The sequence below is a fragment of the Cucurbita pepo genome, chromosome 17 (assembly GCF_057944985.1).
Source record: "Cucurbita pepo subsp. pepo isolate OVF chromosome 17, ASM5794498v1, whole genome shotgun sequence".
In the NCBI taxonomy this organism is placed as follows: Eukaryota; Viridiplantae; Streptophyta; class Magnoliopsida; order Cucurbitales; family Cucurbitaceae; genus Cucurbita; species Cucurbita pepo.
This window is the reverse complement of record NC_141814.1, coordinates 1,372,221-1,391,502: the sequence shown is the minus strand read 5'-3', so window position 1 is coordinate 1,391,502 and position 19,282 is coordinate 1,372,221. Positions and strand designations below refer to the sequence as shown.

At 35.4% G+C, this 19,282-nt stretch overlaps 3 protein-coding genes, 1 long non-coding RNA gene and 1 pseudogene across 7 annotated transcripts; 2 read left to right on the top strand and 3 right to left on the bottom strand.

Moving 5' to 3' along the window:
- Positions 1-976: 976 nt before the first annotated feature.
- On the top strand, positions 977-2,018 carry LOC111778961 (calmodulin-1). Its single transcript, XM_023658975.2, has 4 exons — positions 977-1,138; positions 1,228-1,385; positions 1,472-1,549; positions 1,645-2,018. The coding sequence occupies exons 1-4, from the start codon at positions 1,057-1,059 to the stop codon at positions 1,819-1,821; spliced, it is 495 nt and encodes a 164-aa protein (XP_023514743.2). The 5' UTR covers positions 977-1,056; the 3' UTR covers positions 1,822-2,018.
- A 4,548-nt stretch (positions 2,019-6,566) lies between these two features.
- LOC111778644 (uncharacterized) lies at positions 6,567-8,470 on the bottom strand. Its single transcript, XR_002812590.2, has 2 exons — positions 7,733-8,470; positions 6,567-6,999 (listed from the first exon to the last, which is right to left on the bottom strand). It is a non-coding gene; the product is annotated as an uncharacterized LOC111778644 (long non-coding RNA).
- A 2,085-nt stretch (positions 8,471-10,555) lies between these two features.
- On the bottom strand, positions 10,556-14,593 carry LOC111778641 (acireductone dioxygenase 4-like; annotated as a pseudogene). Its single transcript, XR_015413435.1, has 9 exons — positions 14,412-14,593; positions 14,242-14,329; positions 14,077-14,165; positions 13,637-13,817; positions 13,072-13,154; positions 12,669-12,818; positions 11,615-11,999; positions 11,422-11,488; positions 10,556-11,344 (listed from the first exon to the last, which is right to left on the bottom strand). The product of XR_015413435.1 is annotated as an acireductone dioxygenase 4-like (transcript).
- On the top strand, positions 11,623-12,132 carry LOC147787392 (putative aldo-keto reductase 6). The gene is made up of 3 exons (XM_087119211.1): positions 11,623-11,716; positions 11,819-11,971; positions 12,077-12,132. The coding sequence occupies exons 1-3, from the start codon at positions 11,623-11,625 to the stop codon at positions 12,130-12,132; spliced, it is 303 nt and encodes a 100-aa protein (XP_086975337.1).
- Positions 14,594-15,002: 409 nt separating the features above from the next.
- Positions 15,003-18,982, bottom strand: LOC111778640 (protein TIFY 4B). 3 transcript variants are annotated; one of them, XM_087119049.1, is made up of 9 exons: positions 18,634-18,981; positions 18,279-18,403; positions 17,930-18,084; positions 17,232-17,322; positions 16,958-17,123; positions 16,430-16,492; positions 16,029-16,092; positions 15,686-15,897; positions 15,003-15,394 (listed from the first exon to the last, which is right to left on the bottom strand). In XM_087119049.1, the coding sequence occupies exons 1-9, from the start codon at positions 18,749-18,751 to the stop codon at positions 15,378-15,380; spliced, it is 1,011 nt and encodes a 336-aa protein (XP_086975175.1). In that variant the 5' UTR covers positions 18,752-18,981; the 3' UTR covers positions 15,003-15,377. The 3 variants fall into 3 exon arrangements, with proteins under 3 accessions (XP_086975175.1, XP_086975176.1, XP_086975177.1); XM_087119050.1 differs by lacking the exon at positions 16,029-16,092 and having other exon boundaries at positions 15,686-15,868; positions 18,634-18,982; XM_087119051.1 differs by lacking the exon at positions 15,003-15,394 and having other exon boundaries at positions 15,707-15,868; positions 18,634-18,982.
- Positions 18,983-19,282: the final 300 nt, after the last annotated feature.

Genomic DNA, 19,282 nt, shown 5'->3' with positions numbered 1-19,282 from the left:
GTGGAAAACCGCGTACTATTTCTAAGTACATTTTGTCTTGCCTATTATTTTCAAAGGCGTTGGCCCCTCATTTCTTTTTTTAATAATTACCAAACTTGTTAACCAAGCTTCTATTTTCCTTTTTTCTTATTACACAAAAAAAATATATATATTTTTTTATCATTTAATATTTTTTTTTCTTGCCTTTCACAAAAATTTATGAAAAAAAAAAACATCTAGAAAACAAAATAATTAAAATCTTCATACTGAATGAAATTTCTCTGAAATTCAATGGTATTGATGATTGCAATATATTAATTTGATAACGTCATTATTCTAAAACATTGAAAATAAAAATTTTGATTCAAAAGAGAAATTGCCAATATAATTCCCTCAACGTGTTATCAGTCACATATTCATAGAATATATGGTCAATAAAATAATTTTCTAATTGCATACAAGATAAAGATTCGACCTTTTGATATTTTGGTCGGAAATATAATATTGATATGAGATAACTTATTTATTAAATACTAATATTCCGTATATAAATGAATCGAGATTATATTCGAATGAAAATGAAACACGGTTGAGAAACACTTAAATTAATTGAAATTACTATTTATTCCAATAAAGGTGCATCAGATCACTAAGGCCGACTTTCGTATCTACTCAACATGTGGGTCTTGCGGTCAAGCTCGTTTCTACCTTTACACTTGAGGGTCAATCTCGGTCTAGCCCAAAGAAACCTTTGCACGCCTTAGTTACCTTTGAGGAGGCCTACGCCCCATAGAAATTGTCTACCTAAGAATGTCCCTTAGCTCATAAGTCATGACGTAGGTCGTGAGGCAAGATTAGAATTTCTAGCTGTTCGAGAGTGGTGTCTTACTTATGGCTTGGCCCGGACATTAATAGCTAAAATTTATATTTGATTTTGTTAAATTTTAATCATTTTAATAATTGGGTTTTGGGAAATTTTTGTATTTAAGGGTTTGGTTGTGGGGTTCTTCAATACCCACACAAGGCTTCTCTCTCGCTCGCTCTGTATCTCTGTGTTGATCTCTGAAGCTTTTGTTAATGGAGATGGGCGAAGGTCTTACCAGACAACAAATGGATCAGCTTCAAGAAGTTTTTCATCTATTTGACAGAAACGGAGATGGTGGGTCACTTTCTTTCTTCCTTTCTTTTCCCCTAACATCATCATCCAGTTCAATTCATCTCGTTTTTTTTCTGAATCGAACCAAGCAGGTTGCATAACCCTTGACGAACTAAGAACAGAGATCCAAAAATTCGATTACAATCTCACAGAAGAAGAACTCAAGGACATGATTAACGAAGTCGATGCTGATGGAAACGGAACCATTGAATTCGGGGAGCTCCGAAATTTGATGTCCAAAACCTTCAAGGTCCGTCTCATTTCTTTCGATTCCCCTGATTTTCAGTTTTTTTTCTTCTTGTTCTTGTTCTAAGTCGAGTCTGTCCTGTTTTTCAGGAAGAAACAGAGGAGAAACTCGAAGAAGCCTTCAAACTGTTCGACGAAAATCAAGATGGATATATATCAGCAAACGAGGTAAAAACGCAAAGATCTGGTTCTTCTGTGATCAAATTCATATTCTTCCCCTGTTTTTGAGAAAACCCATCAAAATCTTTCATGTTTTTTGGCAGCTGAGCAGTGTTCTTCGGATGCTTAATTTGGGGGAGAGGTTAACATACGAGGAGATTCAGCAAATGATCAATGATGCTGATTTGGATGGAGATGGGCATGTTGATTACCATGAATTCGTCAACATGATGACGGAGTATTGGAAAAAAGCTGATGATGAATCAGAAATCCTACCATAAACAAGCTTAGTTTAATGAGATTCATAAGAATCAAAGTGTTTGAGTCAAATAATTTGTAGTTTAATCTTTTACAAAATAACCCTTTGTTTGATTTGTTCATTTCTCCATTAATCTGTTTTAGTGAAAGAAGGAAGCTCAGGAAGTGTATGAGAAATTATGGTTTGAATACAAAGAAATGATATTGATGTGCAGAATGAGCCTTTTTTGGTTGAGATCAAGAGCTGCAGGCTGTGTGGTTTGTGTCTAATCATTGTTTCAACATGAACTAGAAAGCTTGTCCAAATCTGTCAAACTATTTTTACTAAATTCGGTGTGATTTTTGAGTTCTTGATTTGATATGAACACGAAAAAATCAAGGGCTGATATACTGATACTTTAACAGATGAAACTCCCATTGTTTGTTGGAATCAACCTGCTATAGTACTCGACCGATACGCTCCAGTCATTGGGACACATGAATCGAACAGGAGGATTCTCCTTATTCCTCGCATAATTGGGAAACGAAACATTCTTTATAATGATGTAAAAACCTCTCCATAGCAGACATGTTATAAAAACCATGAGGGAAAGCTCGAAAGAGAAAACTAAAAAAAAACAATATCTATTAACGGTGGGCTTGAACTGTTATAAATGATATTAGAGACAAACAGTGGGAGTTGTGCTACCGAAAACGTTAAACCCCCTAGGGGTCAAGCGTTCTCACTAGCACACCGCCCAGTGCCTAGCTATGATACCATTTGTAACAACCTTAGCCCAATGCTAGATATTGTCCTCTTTGAGCTTTCCCTCCTAACTTTCCCTCAAGGTTCTAAAACGTGTTTGTTAGGAAGAGTTTTTCACACTCTTATAAAGAATATCTCGTTCCTCTCTCCAATTAACGTGGAATATCACACGCAAGAATTGATTCAATTGAATCGATAGTAGCGAGGTTTGTAGGTAGGTAGAAAGGAAGGATGTTTAAGCGCTCTACGCCAGGAGCCATGGTCTGCATCATAGAGATCCCACTTCTCTGTTGGATGCCTCATGCCTGCAGGATCTTGCCTGCTCCTGCATTGATCCTTGCCTCGGCATGCCACTGCATCTCGGTCGGACCAGCGTGGTGCATCGCCAATAGGAACGTGGAGATGATGATCGTCTCGGGATCAAGAACACCATCCTCAAGAACCCAAGTCAATTTCGTATGTTAATAAGAAGGATGCAAAATAGTCCTTACAAATGCATTACATCAAACTGTTTATGTTTATGTCTACGTGGCTCGACTAGTACATGTACTAAATATTAAATAACAAATCTATATAGTAAGATAGAATTTAATTTGAAAATTATTGAATGAATTTCTTAAATTTGACTTTTTATAGAAATGTCCAACAAACTAAAATTATTTTTTAAAGAATTTAATTTTAATTTCTAAAAACTGTGAAAATACTGTTTAAATTTTTTAAAAGAAAAAAAATCTTTGATTACATGTTCAAATAAATTTGGAAAATTTAAAAGTACTTATATTGCAACTTTAAATATATTTAATAAAAAATACTAGGTCAAACTCAATTTCTTAAATGGGTTAGGCACAACGTTTTTAAATTAAAAAAATAATAAAATGAATATATATTTTTTAATTCACCAATATATTTGACTATATAATAAAATATTGCATTGAAAATTTTGAAATATTCAAAGCAATTAACAGAGAATAATTCTTCCTAAACAAATAATAAAATAGGGAAAACATCCACAAAAAAAAAAAAAAAAAAAAAAGTCCACGTGGCAAGTAATGACACGAAGCCACGTTAACGGACGGAGTCAAAGAAATACAGGAAAATTACATTCCAGTAATTTAAAAATTAAAATGTTTTTTTTTATATTACCCGATCACTCAAAATATAGAGAACCTAACCGAAACTATAAAAATTGGATCGGGTTAGATTTTTTTTTGTCCGGTTGTATTTTCGAAAAATAAAAAATTCAGTTCAATTTGAGGGTTGATATACCCACCAACCCGTAAATACTGTTACAACCAAACCCAAATATAAGTTTCTGTAAAAAAAATTAAGAATATTTAACATTTGTAACAGATGTTGTTAGTGGTAGGTTGTGATTTATAAGTATTCGATATTTAAAATTTATGAGATTTTAGTTATTAAGATAATATATAGTGAAAATAAGAGTACGATTTCGTAAAATAATTACAAAAAAAAAAAAAATAATAATAATCGATCAAAATATTTTTATCATTCAACCCGTGTACATTCCTACCAGTAAGAAAAAAAGGAAAATTGTAACGACCCAGATCCACCGCTAGTAGATATTGTTCTCTTTGGACTTTCCCTTTCGTGATTATGATGTCCCACATTGGTTGGGGAGAAAAATAAACCACCCTTGTGGAAACCTTCTCTTAGGAGACGCATTTTAAAACCTTGAAGGGAAGCCCGAAAGGGAAAGCCCAAAGATGACAATATCTGGTGTGGATCTGGGTGAAGAAAGAGATGGATAAGGAAACCCTTACGTGTTCGGTTGACACATGCAATATAGTATGAGTAGACCGATCGACTTTTGTAAAACATATATCTCAAATGCATGAATGTAATAGACATTTTTTTCTAAGTTCAGCAAGAGTGACGTTAATAATAGGTTTATGAATTCGGGGTTGGTGAAGCAATTCCATGAGAGTTTAACATGATGTGGAGGAAAGAAAATTAGGGTTTTGATGTTGTGGGTATAAAGAAAAAGTAGAAATTTGTGGATGAAAGCAGTAAAAAATGAGAGGGGTTTGAGCACAAGAGCTTTCTTTTGTAGGAGATGAGAAAGAGAGTGCATGGCTCATTTTCCAACAACTTTGATTGCAACTTGAAGGGATAGCATGAGAGGTCGCTACCCCCTTTATTAATAGCCCTCATATTTCTCTCATTTACTCTCTTTCTGGGCTCATCCACTTTGTTACTACACAATAAATATGTTCCCAACACAAACAATCCATTTCTCGCCGATTGGAAACAAGAACGAATGTCACCAAGCTCGTTGAACCTTCAAGAAGGGTGGATTGTGAGATCCCACGTCGGCTGGAGAGGAGAAAAGGAAACCCCAGATGAAAAAATCTAAAAAGAATAATATCTGGGCTATTACAGTTTTTATTTGTACATAGTTGTGATAAATTTAAATTTAAGATAAGTTTTAGGTTAAGTTCTAAGCTTTCGTTCAATGTATGTCTCTTCCTACTGAGCCACTTCGTCCCCATGTGAGCAGAATGGTTATTTCTGTAGCTCCATCCTCTAATAGGTTCTCGATTTAATTATTTTAAAATTTTTTAAAAATATTACAAACTTAATAAACAAAAAAATAAAAAATTATTGTGATTTTGCATTTATGGAGTATATTTTTTAAGAAAATTGAAAAATGTTTAGTTTATAAGAAAGTAAATTAAAAACAAGATATTACATTTATGAAAGGAATTTAAACTTTTAAAAAGTATATAATCGTTTATTGAAAATATTTAATAATATCCACCTTTTATGGAAGGTGGATATTATTAATAAAAATCCTTTGAAAAAAGATTTTATATTTATCTACATTTTTTCTCTACTATTTCATTAATTTCTTTTCATAATTAATATTAATTGCTTTTTCGATTCAATAATGGAAATAATAACGAAATTATGCAAAAATGTCACAATTTTAAATAATATTTCTTCATTTATACCATTCAAAATTATGCACATCTTTATAATAAATGATATTATTGTATTCATTTTAGGTAAATAATTTTACCATTAATTACATATATAATTCTCTTTTAATTTTCAATGTTTTATTCCCCAAATTAATTATGAAGATAATTATTATATAATTTTAGTTTTTGGACTAGAGAAACATGGGCGTGTTCGTGGTTATGCAGTTTGGAGTATGAATGAACTGATACCACATTTGAATAAGAGCAATTTCGAGAATAAGATGGCTAAAAAATCTTTAAAAAATAGAAAGTCATTAGCTGTACAACAAAGTGTACCTTAATTTTCGGTGTTGGTCCGTGGGGATAATCCTCACTCTTAGAAGCGTAGCCAACGTGAACCCTGTCGCAGAGGAATATTGGGACACACAACAGATGCCGATCGTTGTCTTAAAGACGTCCAGTTCAAGAATCTAAGCAACAAAGAGAAGTCGAGGTACAAGCACTCAAAGATTAAATTGTGGATTTGAAAATTTGTTTCGAAGATAGAGTTTAAACAAGAATGATAGAGTTGTCTACACATTTAAACTTTATTAGACATAAAATTTGAATTATTCAAAAGCTTTTACAATAATTAAATATATTCAATATTAAAGTTTTGTAATCTAGGGACAAAAATAGACCGAGCTAAGAACAAATTTAAAACGTCGGGTGCCCGCCCTTCGGACTTCCTATTCGATTGTCTAGAAAGGGTTTTTGTAGATTCATTAATCCGAGCTTAACAAAAGAACATTCAAACAATTGAGCTTTGTAGCACCAACTACTCGATGTTGGCTTAAAAGCACATAAACGTCAAAAGTCGTGATGATATTCAAAAGAAAAGTCTAATGAGAGTCTAAGAAACATCCATAAACTTACTTATTTGTTATGGGCAAACAAATATAAGAAATGAATTCATAGAGATCCGAACTACTTGAATCCTTGATCAATATTATAATGTCTCGATCTTAAACAATAAACTAAACCTTTGAATGATCAAAGTTACATAAATTTGAAAACACGAACATGTACAAAAACAGAGTCATAAACAAAAGTTTGTAACTTTATATAATTAAGACAAACATGTACCAACAGAAACTTGAATCCCTTGATCGAAATTATAACATTGTATCTTTAAACAATCACTTTTAGATGAACCAGGTTTCCTAAATCTATAAAACACAAACACGACAAGAAAATTAGAAATCTTAGAAATCTTTCATCGCTTAACGTATAAGGAGAAAAGATTCAAACCTCTTAATCGAGATTATAATGTCTCGACGTTAAACAACACGACACGACACACGAGTTTCGAGTATCATAATCTAAAAACACACAAACACAAAGAAGAGCGAAGAGTGAAGAACTTTTAAGATTCAAGAGGATCAAAAAGACAATTGCCTTATCTTTTAACTTTGCTACTCGGCCACTGGACACACATACCAAAGATCAAGCTCGCAATTGACCCCAAGAAATGCCTGCAACATTAAAGCACAACAAACAAAAACAAAAAACCAAGAATAACCATTGAATGACAAGCAAGAGAAAATGTCTGAAAATGGCTTCAAATTTGTTTTGAAATATCGTTATCGTATTCACTTCTCTGAATCATTTCCTCTCAGACAAGACAATCTGGTAAGCCAACAACAGTGAAGAAAGTACGAAGAAAAAGAACTCACATGCTTACAAATTTTCTATATTTTTCGTCTCTTCTAATTAATTTCTCTCTCTCATTCAATATGTAATGCCATAATCACTCTGAATCCCTCTCGAAATTCCCAAAAATAAGAGATTTGTTTGAGAATTCAAATGGCTGCTTCATAAAAAACCCATTTTTTTTAAGAATCATAAATAGATACTCATGAATTCTTATTTGAATGAGGAAATCAAGCAAAACCCATCAAGAAAAACATGCTCCAAGACATAAAAATTCAATCTTTATCAAAATCCTAAAAAAATTGAGGTGTTTATGATTGGGGAAGCATGAAAAAACAAAAAAGAAAGCAACCCAGATGAGAATTAAAGAGAATGAACAAAACCCATCAAGAAAAACATGCTCCAAGACATAAAAATTCAATCTTTTTTCGAAACCCTAAAAGAATTGAGGTGTTTATGATTGGGGAAGCATGAAAAAACAAAAAAGAAAGCAACCCAGAAGCAAATCTAAGAAACCCAGATGAGAATTAAAGACAATGAACAAAAATTTCGTACCTTTTTTAGGAATTATGCATGGAAAACGGGTGAGAATGAAGAAATTGTTAAGAAGGTGATTAGGGTTTTGTATTTAGGGCTAAGTTCTTCGTGCAGCCAAGAACAGGTGAAGCTGCCATATGATCTGATCTTGAATCTCGAACATAATTAGCGGAGATTAAGGTTAGATCATGCTGGCAGCTTGAACTGATATAAGCGCACGACAACAGTAAACCAAACAAAAATTAGGGCAAAAAGAGAGAAAAGAGAGCCAAAGTTTGCAGCTTTTTATGTTGATGAAGAAGGATAGATGGAAGATGAAGGGATAAGGGAATATATATATACACCAAAAAAACAAAGAAAAGAACAATCTTGGATAATTTTGTTTTAAAAAATTCCCTTTTTTTTTCCTTTTTCTTTTTCTTTTTAGGGTTTTCATTAAATTTTAGACTTAAATTATGTAAATGAATAAAAACAAAAGCAAAAACAAGACCATAAGAGAGAGATATTAAGTGGTCCAAAAAGGGTAATGCAAATTGAATATTGTCACGCCAGGACTACAACCCCTAAGAAAGCCCTTCCATTTTACAAATTGAATATTTAACCCCACCCGTTTATGCTTATCGGAGTATAGCTTACGCTTAGTGGATAAAACGTAATTTATGATCTGAAAAGTCGATAATTCGATCTTCTTAACCCTAAATATGACTCGATGGGTTGAAACATATACTCTTAACGAAACTCGAGGACCTGAGGACCTGAGGACCCGAGGATCGAACTCCGACGTCGCGTGTTTGGAGATTAGTAAAGAGTTGGTATAGTAATGAAAAAGTTTTCTTTTTGGGAACCCAAGAAAATTGAGGGGAAATCTAGCTAAAGTTTTAGGTTTAAGTGGAGATTGTGAAATGCATAAAGAAATATGAGCATCTTTTGTTATTTAAGGAAAGGAAAAGGGGTTTGTTTTCTTTACAGCTTTGCCATTTTGCCTCATATTTCCCATGGGCTTCTGACTAGTGCCAGCTGCTGCATTGACTCAACTTATTGGGGACTCTCTCATATAGACAAAGGGAAAATGACTTAGGGATGATCATTTTATTGAATCTTCCTCCCTATAATAGCATTTTCTTTTTAAATAATTTGGGTTTTTTCTTTAATGAAACGGATACGTGCAATGATTTGAACTACTTTCGATTGATAGCGGTGCTTGACAAATGAGTTATAGAAGGAATTGTTCAAGTTTTTAGGTTAAATTTACTTGTATTTGATGTTTTATAACTTAGTTAAATGATGGATGATTCTATGAGTTTGATTGACGTGAGTTAATAAGCTGTATCAAACGTTCACGATTCATTTTTTAATGAAAATATTACAGTCACTGAGTATGAGTGTGGATTGAAACCTAACATTATTTTAGGGTAGGTAGGAATGTCAGTTGGCTAACATATTTTTGAAGATGGGATAACATGCATTTATTTCTCAAACAGAAATATATAATTGATGACCAATTCTCTCATTTTTCTTTAGTTTAAACAATAGGCTAGGTGGGGATTATATTCAAATCTCGAACCTCAACAAGGAAATTGGATAAGAAAGGTTATTCAACGAGACTGCTACAATACAATAATCTTTTAGTAACGGTTCAATTAGAATTCAAAAATATGCATACTTGTAACTGCCTAAGCCCACAGCTAGCAGATATTGTCTGTTTTGGCCCGTTACAAATGGTATCAGAGTCAGACATCAGATGGTGTGGCAACGAGGATGTTGGCCCACAAGGGTGATGGATTATGAGATTCCACATCAATTGAAGAGAAAAACGAAGCATTCGTGGAAACATTTCCCTAGCACACGATTTATGTAACAAGTCAAAACAAACAATATCAGCTAGCAGTGGGCTTGGGCTATTACAATACTCCTAATAACAACATCTAACGATATAAAATAATCAGTCATATCATAGCGGTCTCTTTAAATGAGTTTTCAAGTGTAGATTGTATTCAAACCTATAACACTTGCAATAAATTTACAAATCTTCTACCATCATGCCATATACACAAAGATTTTGTTCTCTCTCCAAACTATTAAGACCCAAGTTCCCCATTTGATTTGTGAGGGTTCCTTGAAACTAGGATGGTTTGAGTAGGGGTTCTTGGAAGCCCTATTTAGAAGAGGAAACCATTAAGGATCTTTCCCCTAAAAAGCATAAAAAGTAAGAGTTGCTGGGACCAAAACTTCACTGGCATAAGCATGTTGATATCATATTTTGAAGGGTATCTGCCATTAATGCTCTTTCAAACAACACTGTAATAAGGGGAAAAAACCAGTCTTTTTGTAGGCTGTTGAGAGAGAAAGAAAGAAAAAAGATAGCATTTTTTTTGGTTGAAATGTTTCCCCTAAGAACCCTAAAAGGGCTCTGTTACTCTTTAAAGCTTTTTGGTTCATATGAACTAAGAGTAAGTGTTGGGAGTCCAAGTGGGGCTTAGAGTGGTCCATTGTTTTTTGCTTCTTCGGCTTTCTAACTTCTTTTTTAACTCTCACATTCCTTCTCTTTCTCTATGAAAACCTCACTTTATGAAGTGTGATTTAGCTATGAAGTTTGAGTTTTTGGTAAAGGAAAATGAGTGGTGGAGATTTTGTTGACTGAGTTAAAGAGAGTGTGAAATGGAAATGGTGAAGTTGATTGGAGACTGCTATAATATCAATGCTGATCTTTTTCCACATGGCCCGATTTCATTTTTTTCATCTCGAGGTATATACCAAGGTTAAAATGTCAATGTCGATATCGAGATTTCAATCTTACAGATATCAGTAAAAATGCTATTAAGTATTTATAGGAAACGTTCCTGAAAGATGCCATTAAGTATTTCATTGATTAAAAATTAAGAACCACGAATGTTTATAGACATCAGTTCAATAAGTTGAAGTTTATCTCATCGACTAACACACTTTTGTTTCTTCTAAAAAGTCTTATACACGTTCTTCTAAGAGGTTGGAGTAGTGTGGTTTTGGTCACATATTATGAACATAAGGTGGAAGAATTGACCTTACACCCTCAAAGACAATGTAGGAGGTTGAGTTTTAGCTACTTTCATGGCATATTCCTTTGTCATGAAACAAGAAACTCAACACACTATCAATAATCAAAGGGTACAAAAAAGTTCCATTCGGGGGAAGAATCATCAAGAGAATTCCACAGGAAATTGCAATATCTGCAGAGTATAAGCTCCTCTGATATCTTCAAAATGGAGGGAAAGCCCCAAAATCTGATCCAAATCCCCAGAGTGAAACTGGGTAGCCAAGGATTAGAGATAAAGATTGATCACTTTTAAGAAATGGGAACTTGAAAAAGAACACGAAACTTTTGGTTTGACAGTGAAAATCCTTGAGACTTTGCAAGTTCCAAGGTTGGGTTTTGGGTGTGCAGGGCTTTTCAGGGTGTCCCAGTGTTCCCCTTTCTCATGAACATGGATACCAAATTATCAAACAAGCTTGCATCAAAGGCATAACTTTTTTTTTATTCTTCTGATCTTTATGGACCTGATCATGACAATGAAATCACGATTGAAAAGGTGGTGTTTGAGACCTTACCAATTGACTGAAGATGTTTTATTTTGCAGGCCTTGAAGCAGCTCCCTGGAGAGAAGATTCAGTTAGCTACAAAGTTTGAGATTGTGTCATTAGCAGGATTTGAATTGCAGTTAATGGAACACCTGAATATGTAAGGAAGTGCTTTGAAGCAAGTCTCGAGCACATTCAAGTTTCATGTTTAGTAGGCCCCTAATGCAATTCATTTCAATGTATATGAACGAAATAAATCAAATCGAAAAGGTTTAGAGACTAGAAACCTTATACTAAATGGTCGAAAATAGTATTCAAACCCAAACTTATAATGGTTCAACTTACAAAGTTATATGTCGAAAGACTTGGTGGATGAAGCCACGGTGTTTTGCAGGGATCTGGGAGTTGGGACAGCGACTTACAGTCCTCTGAGCCGCACGTTCGTTGGTAGGTCCGTAAAAGGAGACTACTGTGCAAGTTCTGCCATGGTCGCTCTATTGTATTACATAACAAACTGATCCATATACTTGTTTGTGATGTGTTTGACAGACTTCTCATTCAAGGTTCAGCAAGAAGAATTTGGAACAGAATGCACTTATCTACAAAGGCTTGCTAATGTAGCTGTGAAGCATGGTTATACCCCAGTTCAGCTGGCTTTAGCTTGGCTGCTCCTTCAGGGCAATGATATTGTTCCCATCCCAGGTGTGTTTTCATGATCTTCTGCTTGATCCTGTCCAATATGAAGTTATCTTTACGTTAGAGCTTTCGTCATTTGATACTTGTTACTTATTAGTATTACAACTGCAGACATGAGTAAAACAGTTCAGTTCCCAGCTCTGTCATGGACACAACACTACATTTAATGAAATTCTCTCTTCCAATTGCCTGCTACAATGATAACTTCATTCAAAATAACCATAACATCATATAAATGACCTTTCTAAATCTCCTTCAAAAACTGCAATAGTTATATTTTCAAAAACCTCTGTAATTCATTCTTCCTCAACCAAATAAGTCATAAAAATGAACAATGAAAAACTAGTGCCGACTCAGTTATCTGATCCTAAACTATCACAAATAATTTTTTGGAACGCAAGTCTTATAACTCTGTAACTTCAGCATTAAAGCTACTATGTCCACTCCCCCCCGCCCCCAAATCGAAAAAAAAAAAAACAGATATATTTTGAGATTCCCCATCGGTTGGGGGAGAACGAAGTATTCTTTATAAGGAGTGAAACCTCTTCCTAGAAGACGTGTTTTAAAAACCTTGAGGGAAACCCGAAAGGGAAAGCCTAAAGAGGACATCTGCTAACAGTGGGTTTGAGTTATTACACATATATTAGCGCCCAACAATATTTTCAATTTTTTTTTTTTGAACTGCTGTTCAATTTTAACTCACCTTCTGCTGAATATGAAATAATTGAACTTTTTAGGAGCAGTTGAGCAGCAGAAAAGAGCAACTGGCAAGCATAGTCTTTTAGACCAAACCAAGCAAATAGGTCCTCGCAGTAATAGAATCCAACTCCAGCAGTTGCTGACTGACAAAATTCTGCAAACAGAATCAAACTCAGTTTTAATAAAATTCATAACACTTAAGAAGAAGCACTCTTTGTGTTAACTAGACGGTATAAATGAAGTTTGTAAAGCAGGCATATGGGATTTTAATATCATAACAGCTGCAATATTTGGCAATACCAGTGCACAAGATGTCGAAAATGTAGATCATTCATCAAAAGCCTGGCGAGAATGGATAGAAAGAGCATGTAAGTAACATCAATATTGCAAATTCAGAAGATGCTTACCAGAGATTTGCTTTGTGGCAACAAACTTTCCTACATTTTCCAGTGATAAACGAGTCTCTGATCTCCAAGAGCCCTGCAACTTTCTGGTCAACAAGAGAACTAAAAAAGTTAATAATCTCTAAAGCAAAAACACCATAGCTACCCCTCAATACTGTAGGGAAGAATATAATTGACATGTATAACAAGAACAGTATTCTGAAGGAAATGATTGAACTATTTATCTGACACACAAACTCAATAGTCTGTAAAACATTATCAAACAGGCTTTCGTGATAAGGTACTACGCGCTTCAGTATTAATCGACACAAATACAGGGTCCTGTAGAACAATAAAAATAAATGTAGTTTATAAGAATTTTATATTCGAGATTCCATATCTTTCCTGCAAGAGAGAAATCTCTATCGTTTAATCATAAAATCAAATGGGGCCGATAATTTTCCAAAGTGGTTCAAATTACAATTCTTTTGAGAAGCTCAATTCATAAATAATATGAGGCTCAGACATTTATGAAGCCATGTTTCAACAGCAGTTGGCAAATTTATATAGTATTTAATCTAAGCCATACCCAACAATGCACAGCCTGAGCTAAACCTCACAGTTTTGTATTAATTGCCATAGTACAGAAGTTGGAGTGGCGCTCCAGCTTTCTCAGTGAAGGTATTGAGGTACTCTTTCCTTGCTGGATGCTGCCCTTGTGGTCGGTTAAACGGGGTCCAAATTGGCTCTCCCTGGAACAGCCTCATTAACTGCGGATAATCCAACAACATTGATAATGCTATGAAGATTGTAACCTATGAAATAATTTTATTTTTGTTTTGACAAAGATTTACATGAATAACAATCTTCGAATAGATGGTCAGTTCCATCCAAAGTGTAACGAATTTCTTCATAATCACCAAGTTTCTGTGTGCATATACCAAGTAAATCCTACAACATCTCAAGAAAAACGAAACGTATCCAAAAAAGTTCGACTAAAAAATAGAAATGGAAAACATCGATGGATTAGTGAAGCATTCCGTCCTCTCGGATTTTCTTCAACTCTTCATCGTTTTCATATTATTTAGGGTTCAATTTCCAGTACAACACTCCAAATTTGCAGATAAATCATTCAACTCAATCAAAGAGCCAAAAATCTCTAGAGCAGGTTTGGTAAAGAGGACGGAAGAGCACCTGCTAATTGGTCCATGGAGACGAACTCTTTAGGGTTGCGATGAAGAGGAAGCCTCTGGTCTTCATTGCTATCGTTCATGTACCAAGCCTGCGCAAAGACTAGTTTCCTCCATCAATCTTCCGAGTTTATGTCGATGTCCAATAAAGAGAAGTTCCGTTCGTGGACTCACCTCAACGGCCATTCTTGAACGAGCTCTCTGAACTTGTTCACAGAGTTGAATCGTCAAGAACGTGCTCCGATGAACCACCGCACTCCAAATTTGAGGGCAATGGCCGGCGGAAGGAGAAGAGACTCCCGGTCGAACTTGAAGATTCGAGTCAAAGATTTTTCTCTCTTTTTTGGGTCTTAATTTGCTGAATCAGCGTCTATGGTACTGCCACGTGTAAGAACGGATTTTCTTTTTAACTTAGTATACTAGCTGACGTGGATTACCATATTTTTTAAATAAAATTATAAATTTAGTCTTTAATTCTTTAACTAAAATTTTATTATCAAGAATTTTTTTTTTTAATTCAAACAGTTGACTTTTTAGTCCATAACATAGACTTCATACCGTCTAGCGTTCATAGTTTGCATCTTGTCCCAGATTAAGCGGGTCTCAAGAAAGCGCTCAAGCATTATGAATGATTAAAAGGAAGCACGGGTTTATGAGGTTGGATGTCAAGTATTACAGTCTCGGGGGTGAGAATGAGTACGGCACAATCGCTTACAAATATCAGGAGAAAATACGATTGTGACACTAACCGGCTTAGTTCTGATATACACAGAAAAAGAGGTTCTTGGCACAGAAAGGATAGCATTCATTTTTATACATATCCAACATTGCATCATCATCTCAACCCAATAAACCTTGACAGCACAAACATGAACAAATTCTCTAATCATCCTAACAACGGTGTCGCGACACCGTGTTCGGGTTACAAAATTGATCAGCTGAGTGAGATACTCGTACCGTTCGGATATAGACACCTCTCCCACGCAAGATCTCCAAAACATGACTGGTTAGTAAAGGCCTACATAACGCTCCTTAAGCAGCCAAATCGTGCAACAGACAACCATTTCGACTTCGCTCCTCTTCTCTCTCTAAGTTCTTGCTAATCACAAGGTGATCTCTGAAGTAGAGTATGTCATCAACTCAGCACTCCTGGATATCTGCAGAAAAGTAGCTACCAAGCTAAGATGATCTTTTACGGTATTTATAACCAGATCCCGACACCTAAAACTGATATCGAGTTCCTTGGGCACATTAAGAAACTTTTTTTGAGCTAGAAACTAACAACACCCGAAGCATAATTTTAATAGCTCGTGCCAACCTAAGCATAGCTAAGCATATACCCTTAACGAACAGGTCAGAAGTTCAAACATCAGTTTTAACGAGCAACGCAAATGCAAATAAATGCCAGTAAAAAGTGAAGTGCTAATATAAAGGCTCTATAGCTCTACCTTTGACATTAAGGTCGACAGGGAAGCATGCAAGTTTTGGCTGATTGTCAGCTGTTCCAACGAAGGCTTTTGCTACTCCAGTTGGGGATAAAGAGCTTGTCACAATCTGACCTAAATTCTTATTGGATATATGCGTCCTCATTTGATGGTTCATATACCCCTCCAGGCTAGAAGAAGCCAATCCTGTATTTTTCTTGTTCTTTAACCTTCCCCTTACAGAAATTTAACCACAAAGATGGGAGGGAAATGAACGAAATGAGATCCGAGACCACAAAGCTTATCTACCATGCAAGACGTCATCGTTATCGACTTATAACTGAAAAACAAACTTAGTCAAAGGTACCTGTCTTTTCGCTTTTCAAGATATCTCTGTAACGAAACTTTCCGACTCGCCTGACCCTCAATATCTAATATGAAAATCCACAATATTTTATGAAAAGCTATTCATTAGATCAATTGTTTCTATGGGAATCTATGAGTATGGAGACTGGTCAAACTAAATGGGAGCTCACGAGGTGAAGATAACAATTTAGTAGCAGCAAAACACAGGAACTTTTACAGCAGGGAGCTCATAAGCTATAACCATTACAAATTATCACAAAATTTTGTCCAAGCGCATAAAAGTAGATTTGAAATTACTGGGACGAAGAACAGAGTCGTGCACGTTTCTAGCTAACAAGAGAAATGTAGAGTTCTTATTTTCACAATGCAATTAACAAAATTACAAGCAAACGGAACGCTTACCAGAATCTCGAGTACTGGTTCCTTTTATATGCTGCTGCTGCTGAGGGTACTCAACCATCTTCTCTGTCAATTCAAAGTAGAATTTTTCATTTAACTAGCTACCACCAATACTAAACTTTATTTTTCAGGATATATGAGGACAAAATCAAATAAAAACGAATACGCAGTTTACAGAAGAAAAAGTGAAAACAGCCACAATCAAGAACTATCTATCACCCACAAAATGTAGATTTCGACCCACAGTTGCTAAATTACCCGCCAGAAGTATGGTCCAATAAAAAGGAGCCAAGTCAAAGTGGAATTGAGGCTATAGATAAGTTTTTATGTAACCACCTAAGCCCACCGCTAGCTGATATTGTTCTCTTTGGGCTTCCCCTCAAGGTTTTAAAATGCGTTTGCTAGGGAGAGGTTTCCACACCCTTATAAAGGATGCTTCGTTCTCTACTCCAACCGATGTGGGATCGCTCTCAAATTTAGAGCATGAAAAGTTATTTGCAACAAAATTGCTATAATCCACTCACTCACCACCTGTATGCACATTCCGATAGATAGTACCACTAGGAGGAAAAAAGTCATCTCTCTCATTGGCATTCTGCAAAAGACATGGTGGAGACTGACATGAAGCAGTTCCACCCATGGTGTGATTCTGAGGGAAATGAACTGGACTAGCTGCTAGATGCATGATTGCCCATGCCTGCAAAAATTCCATAAATGACTACAACATGTTGAAAGGGAGGGGAAAAAAAGATTACGTCCATAACAAATATTCTTCAAGAATCCAAAAAAGAGATAACATCTAAACCTTATCTGCTGGAACTCCATCATACACATTCACCTTGCCACAATAGAAAATTGTCATTTGGCCATCCACTCCATGTGTATCACATTGATCTCTGTCAACCATTAAAATATTCGTCATCTCCTTTCAGTAAGTACAAATTTTATTGAAGAAAGAACAAGAGGGAATCATATCAAGATTATAGATCCTCTACAAAATGCCTGTATAACCTTCAACAAAGCAGAATTCCAGAACGTTTTTCGTAGATGGCAAAATCACTAAGATTTCGAGTGAATAATCTAGCATCAGCCAGTTTTCGAATTGTAAACAAAAAACACGCAGAAAATTATTGTCATATTCCATCAGACCAAGCCATATAGCAAGAATAACAAATAGGCCAGCAAGTTTCAGCTCAAGAACTTTCATAGCATGAAAATACATCAAGTGAATTTAAATTGAGATTAAGCTAGCAGGATTAGTTCCGGTTAGTATTTTTCGTAAAAACCAAACTTGAGAAAATAAATCCAGTCTTTCACTAAGATTTTGAATAGATATCCCGAATTCAAGTTGATTATGTTTCATTGCTTCATTTTCTTTTGAATCTGCACATTAATTCCTAAGTTCTCTGCCATGCCTAGTATTTATGACTAAACAAGGATCTGTAGTTCATTCATAGATTTTGAAAGCAAGCATTCTCAGAAGATCACAGGGAAGAAGTAGACCTGGGACTAGTGACCTTGTTGTCTGGTTCAGCCGGTGGATCCTCAGGAGTAGATTTTGCAGTCTCCATATTGCTATACGCAGATTCATCAACTGATATCGTAACCTGAGCATCATCACTCGGTTCCCTGGGTGAACCGCCTTGATTTGAATTCACCTACACAAACATCATTCAATAACATCACTAATTACTTTGAAAAACACACACAAATATGCCCAGAAAGGAAAAATGTTGATCAAAGAAAACCCTCCATTGAGCAAGTAAAAAGAACAGGAATCTCAGTCGACATTTGGGGGAGGTTTTGTTCTTTTCTGTCAGCAGCCAAACAGAAGATTAAAACCAAAACTCACCCGAGGCGAAACGGCGACCTTCCTGAGAGCACTGGCGCCGGAATCATCACAAGGTTCAAGCAATGCTTTCAAACAAATAACCTGCTGGATCGCCTGAGATTTGTTCCACGAGGGCCGCCGCATTCCTGACCCGACACGTGTAGTCACACAAACAAAAAAAAATTAAAAATAAAACCAAAAAAATCGTAATCATTCCTTCGAACCCGCTAAAGAGCAAAAAAAAAAAAAATTAAAATAAATAAAAGATGAGGAAAGAGAATGGAAGCTTCCGTGATTTGGGGGCGCCGGAAAAAATGGAGGGAAGAAAGGAACAAAACTGGAAATTGAAGAAACGAAGAAGAGAAAAGAAAAAAACCTTTTTCTTTTAGGTATTTGCGACAGTCCTCTCGCGTGAGCTGCGAAATGTCATCCTCCGTCAGCTGGTTTAGGGGTTTGTCGAGTATAGACCGGAACGTCGCCGCGCCGGCACTCATCGCCGCAGATTCAAAAAAAAAAAAAACAACGAAACGGCCGGCGCTCCGCTCTAGAACCTGCAATCAAGGGCAGAAGCAAACGGAATACAAGGCGGAGACGGTCATCGGAAATCGGCCGGCGGAATTCTGGAGGCGGAGAAGGGAAATTGAAGAAGGGGGTGGTTGTGAAGTTTGATTAAAGAGCGTCTCCCCAATATTGGAAGGAAGAAAATGGTTTTTGTTTTTCTTTTTTGTTTTTCCTTTTCTTTTCTTTTCTTTTCTTTTTTTCAATTTCATTAATATTATTTTAAAGTTCGTAATTTTAGTTAACTGCGCTTCTCCCTAGACTGCCACGTAAGTGGGTTTCGTGTATAATTGACCTCAATTAATATATCATTAATTGTCATTATTAAAGCTCCCCTAATCTTATTAATTTCACTAATTCAGTTTCCCAACTTACCATTATCTTTAATTAATATACATTCTTATATCAATTCCATTCAAATAAACCCACCCAACATCCAATGATCAACAAAATGTACGTTTCTTATT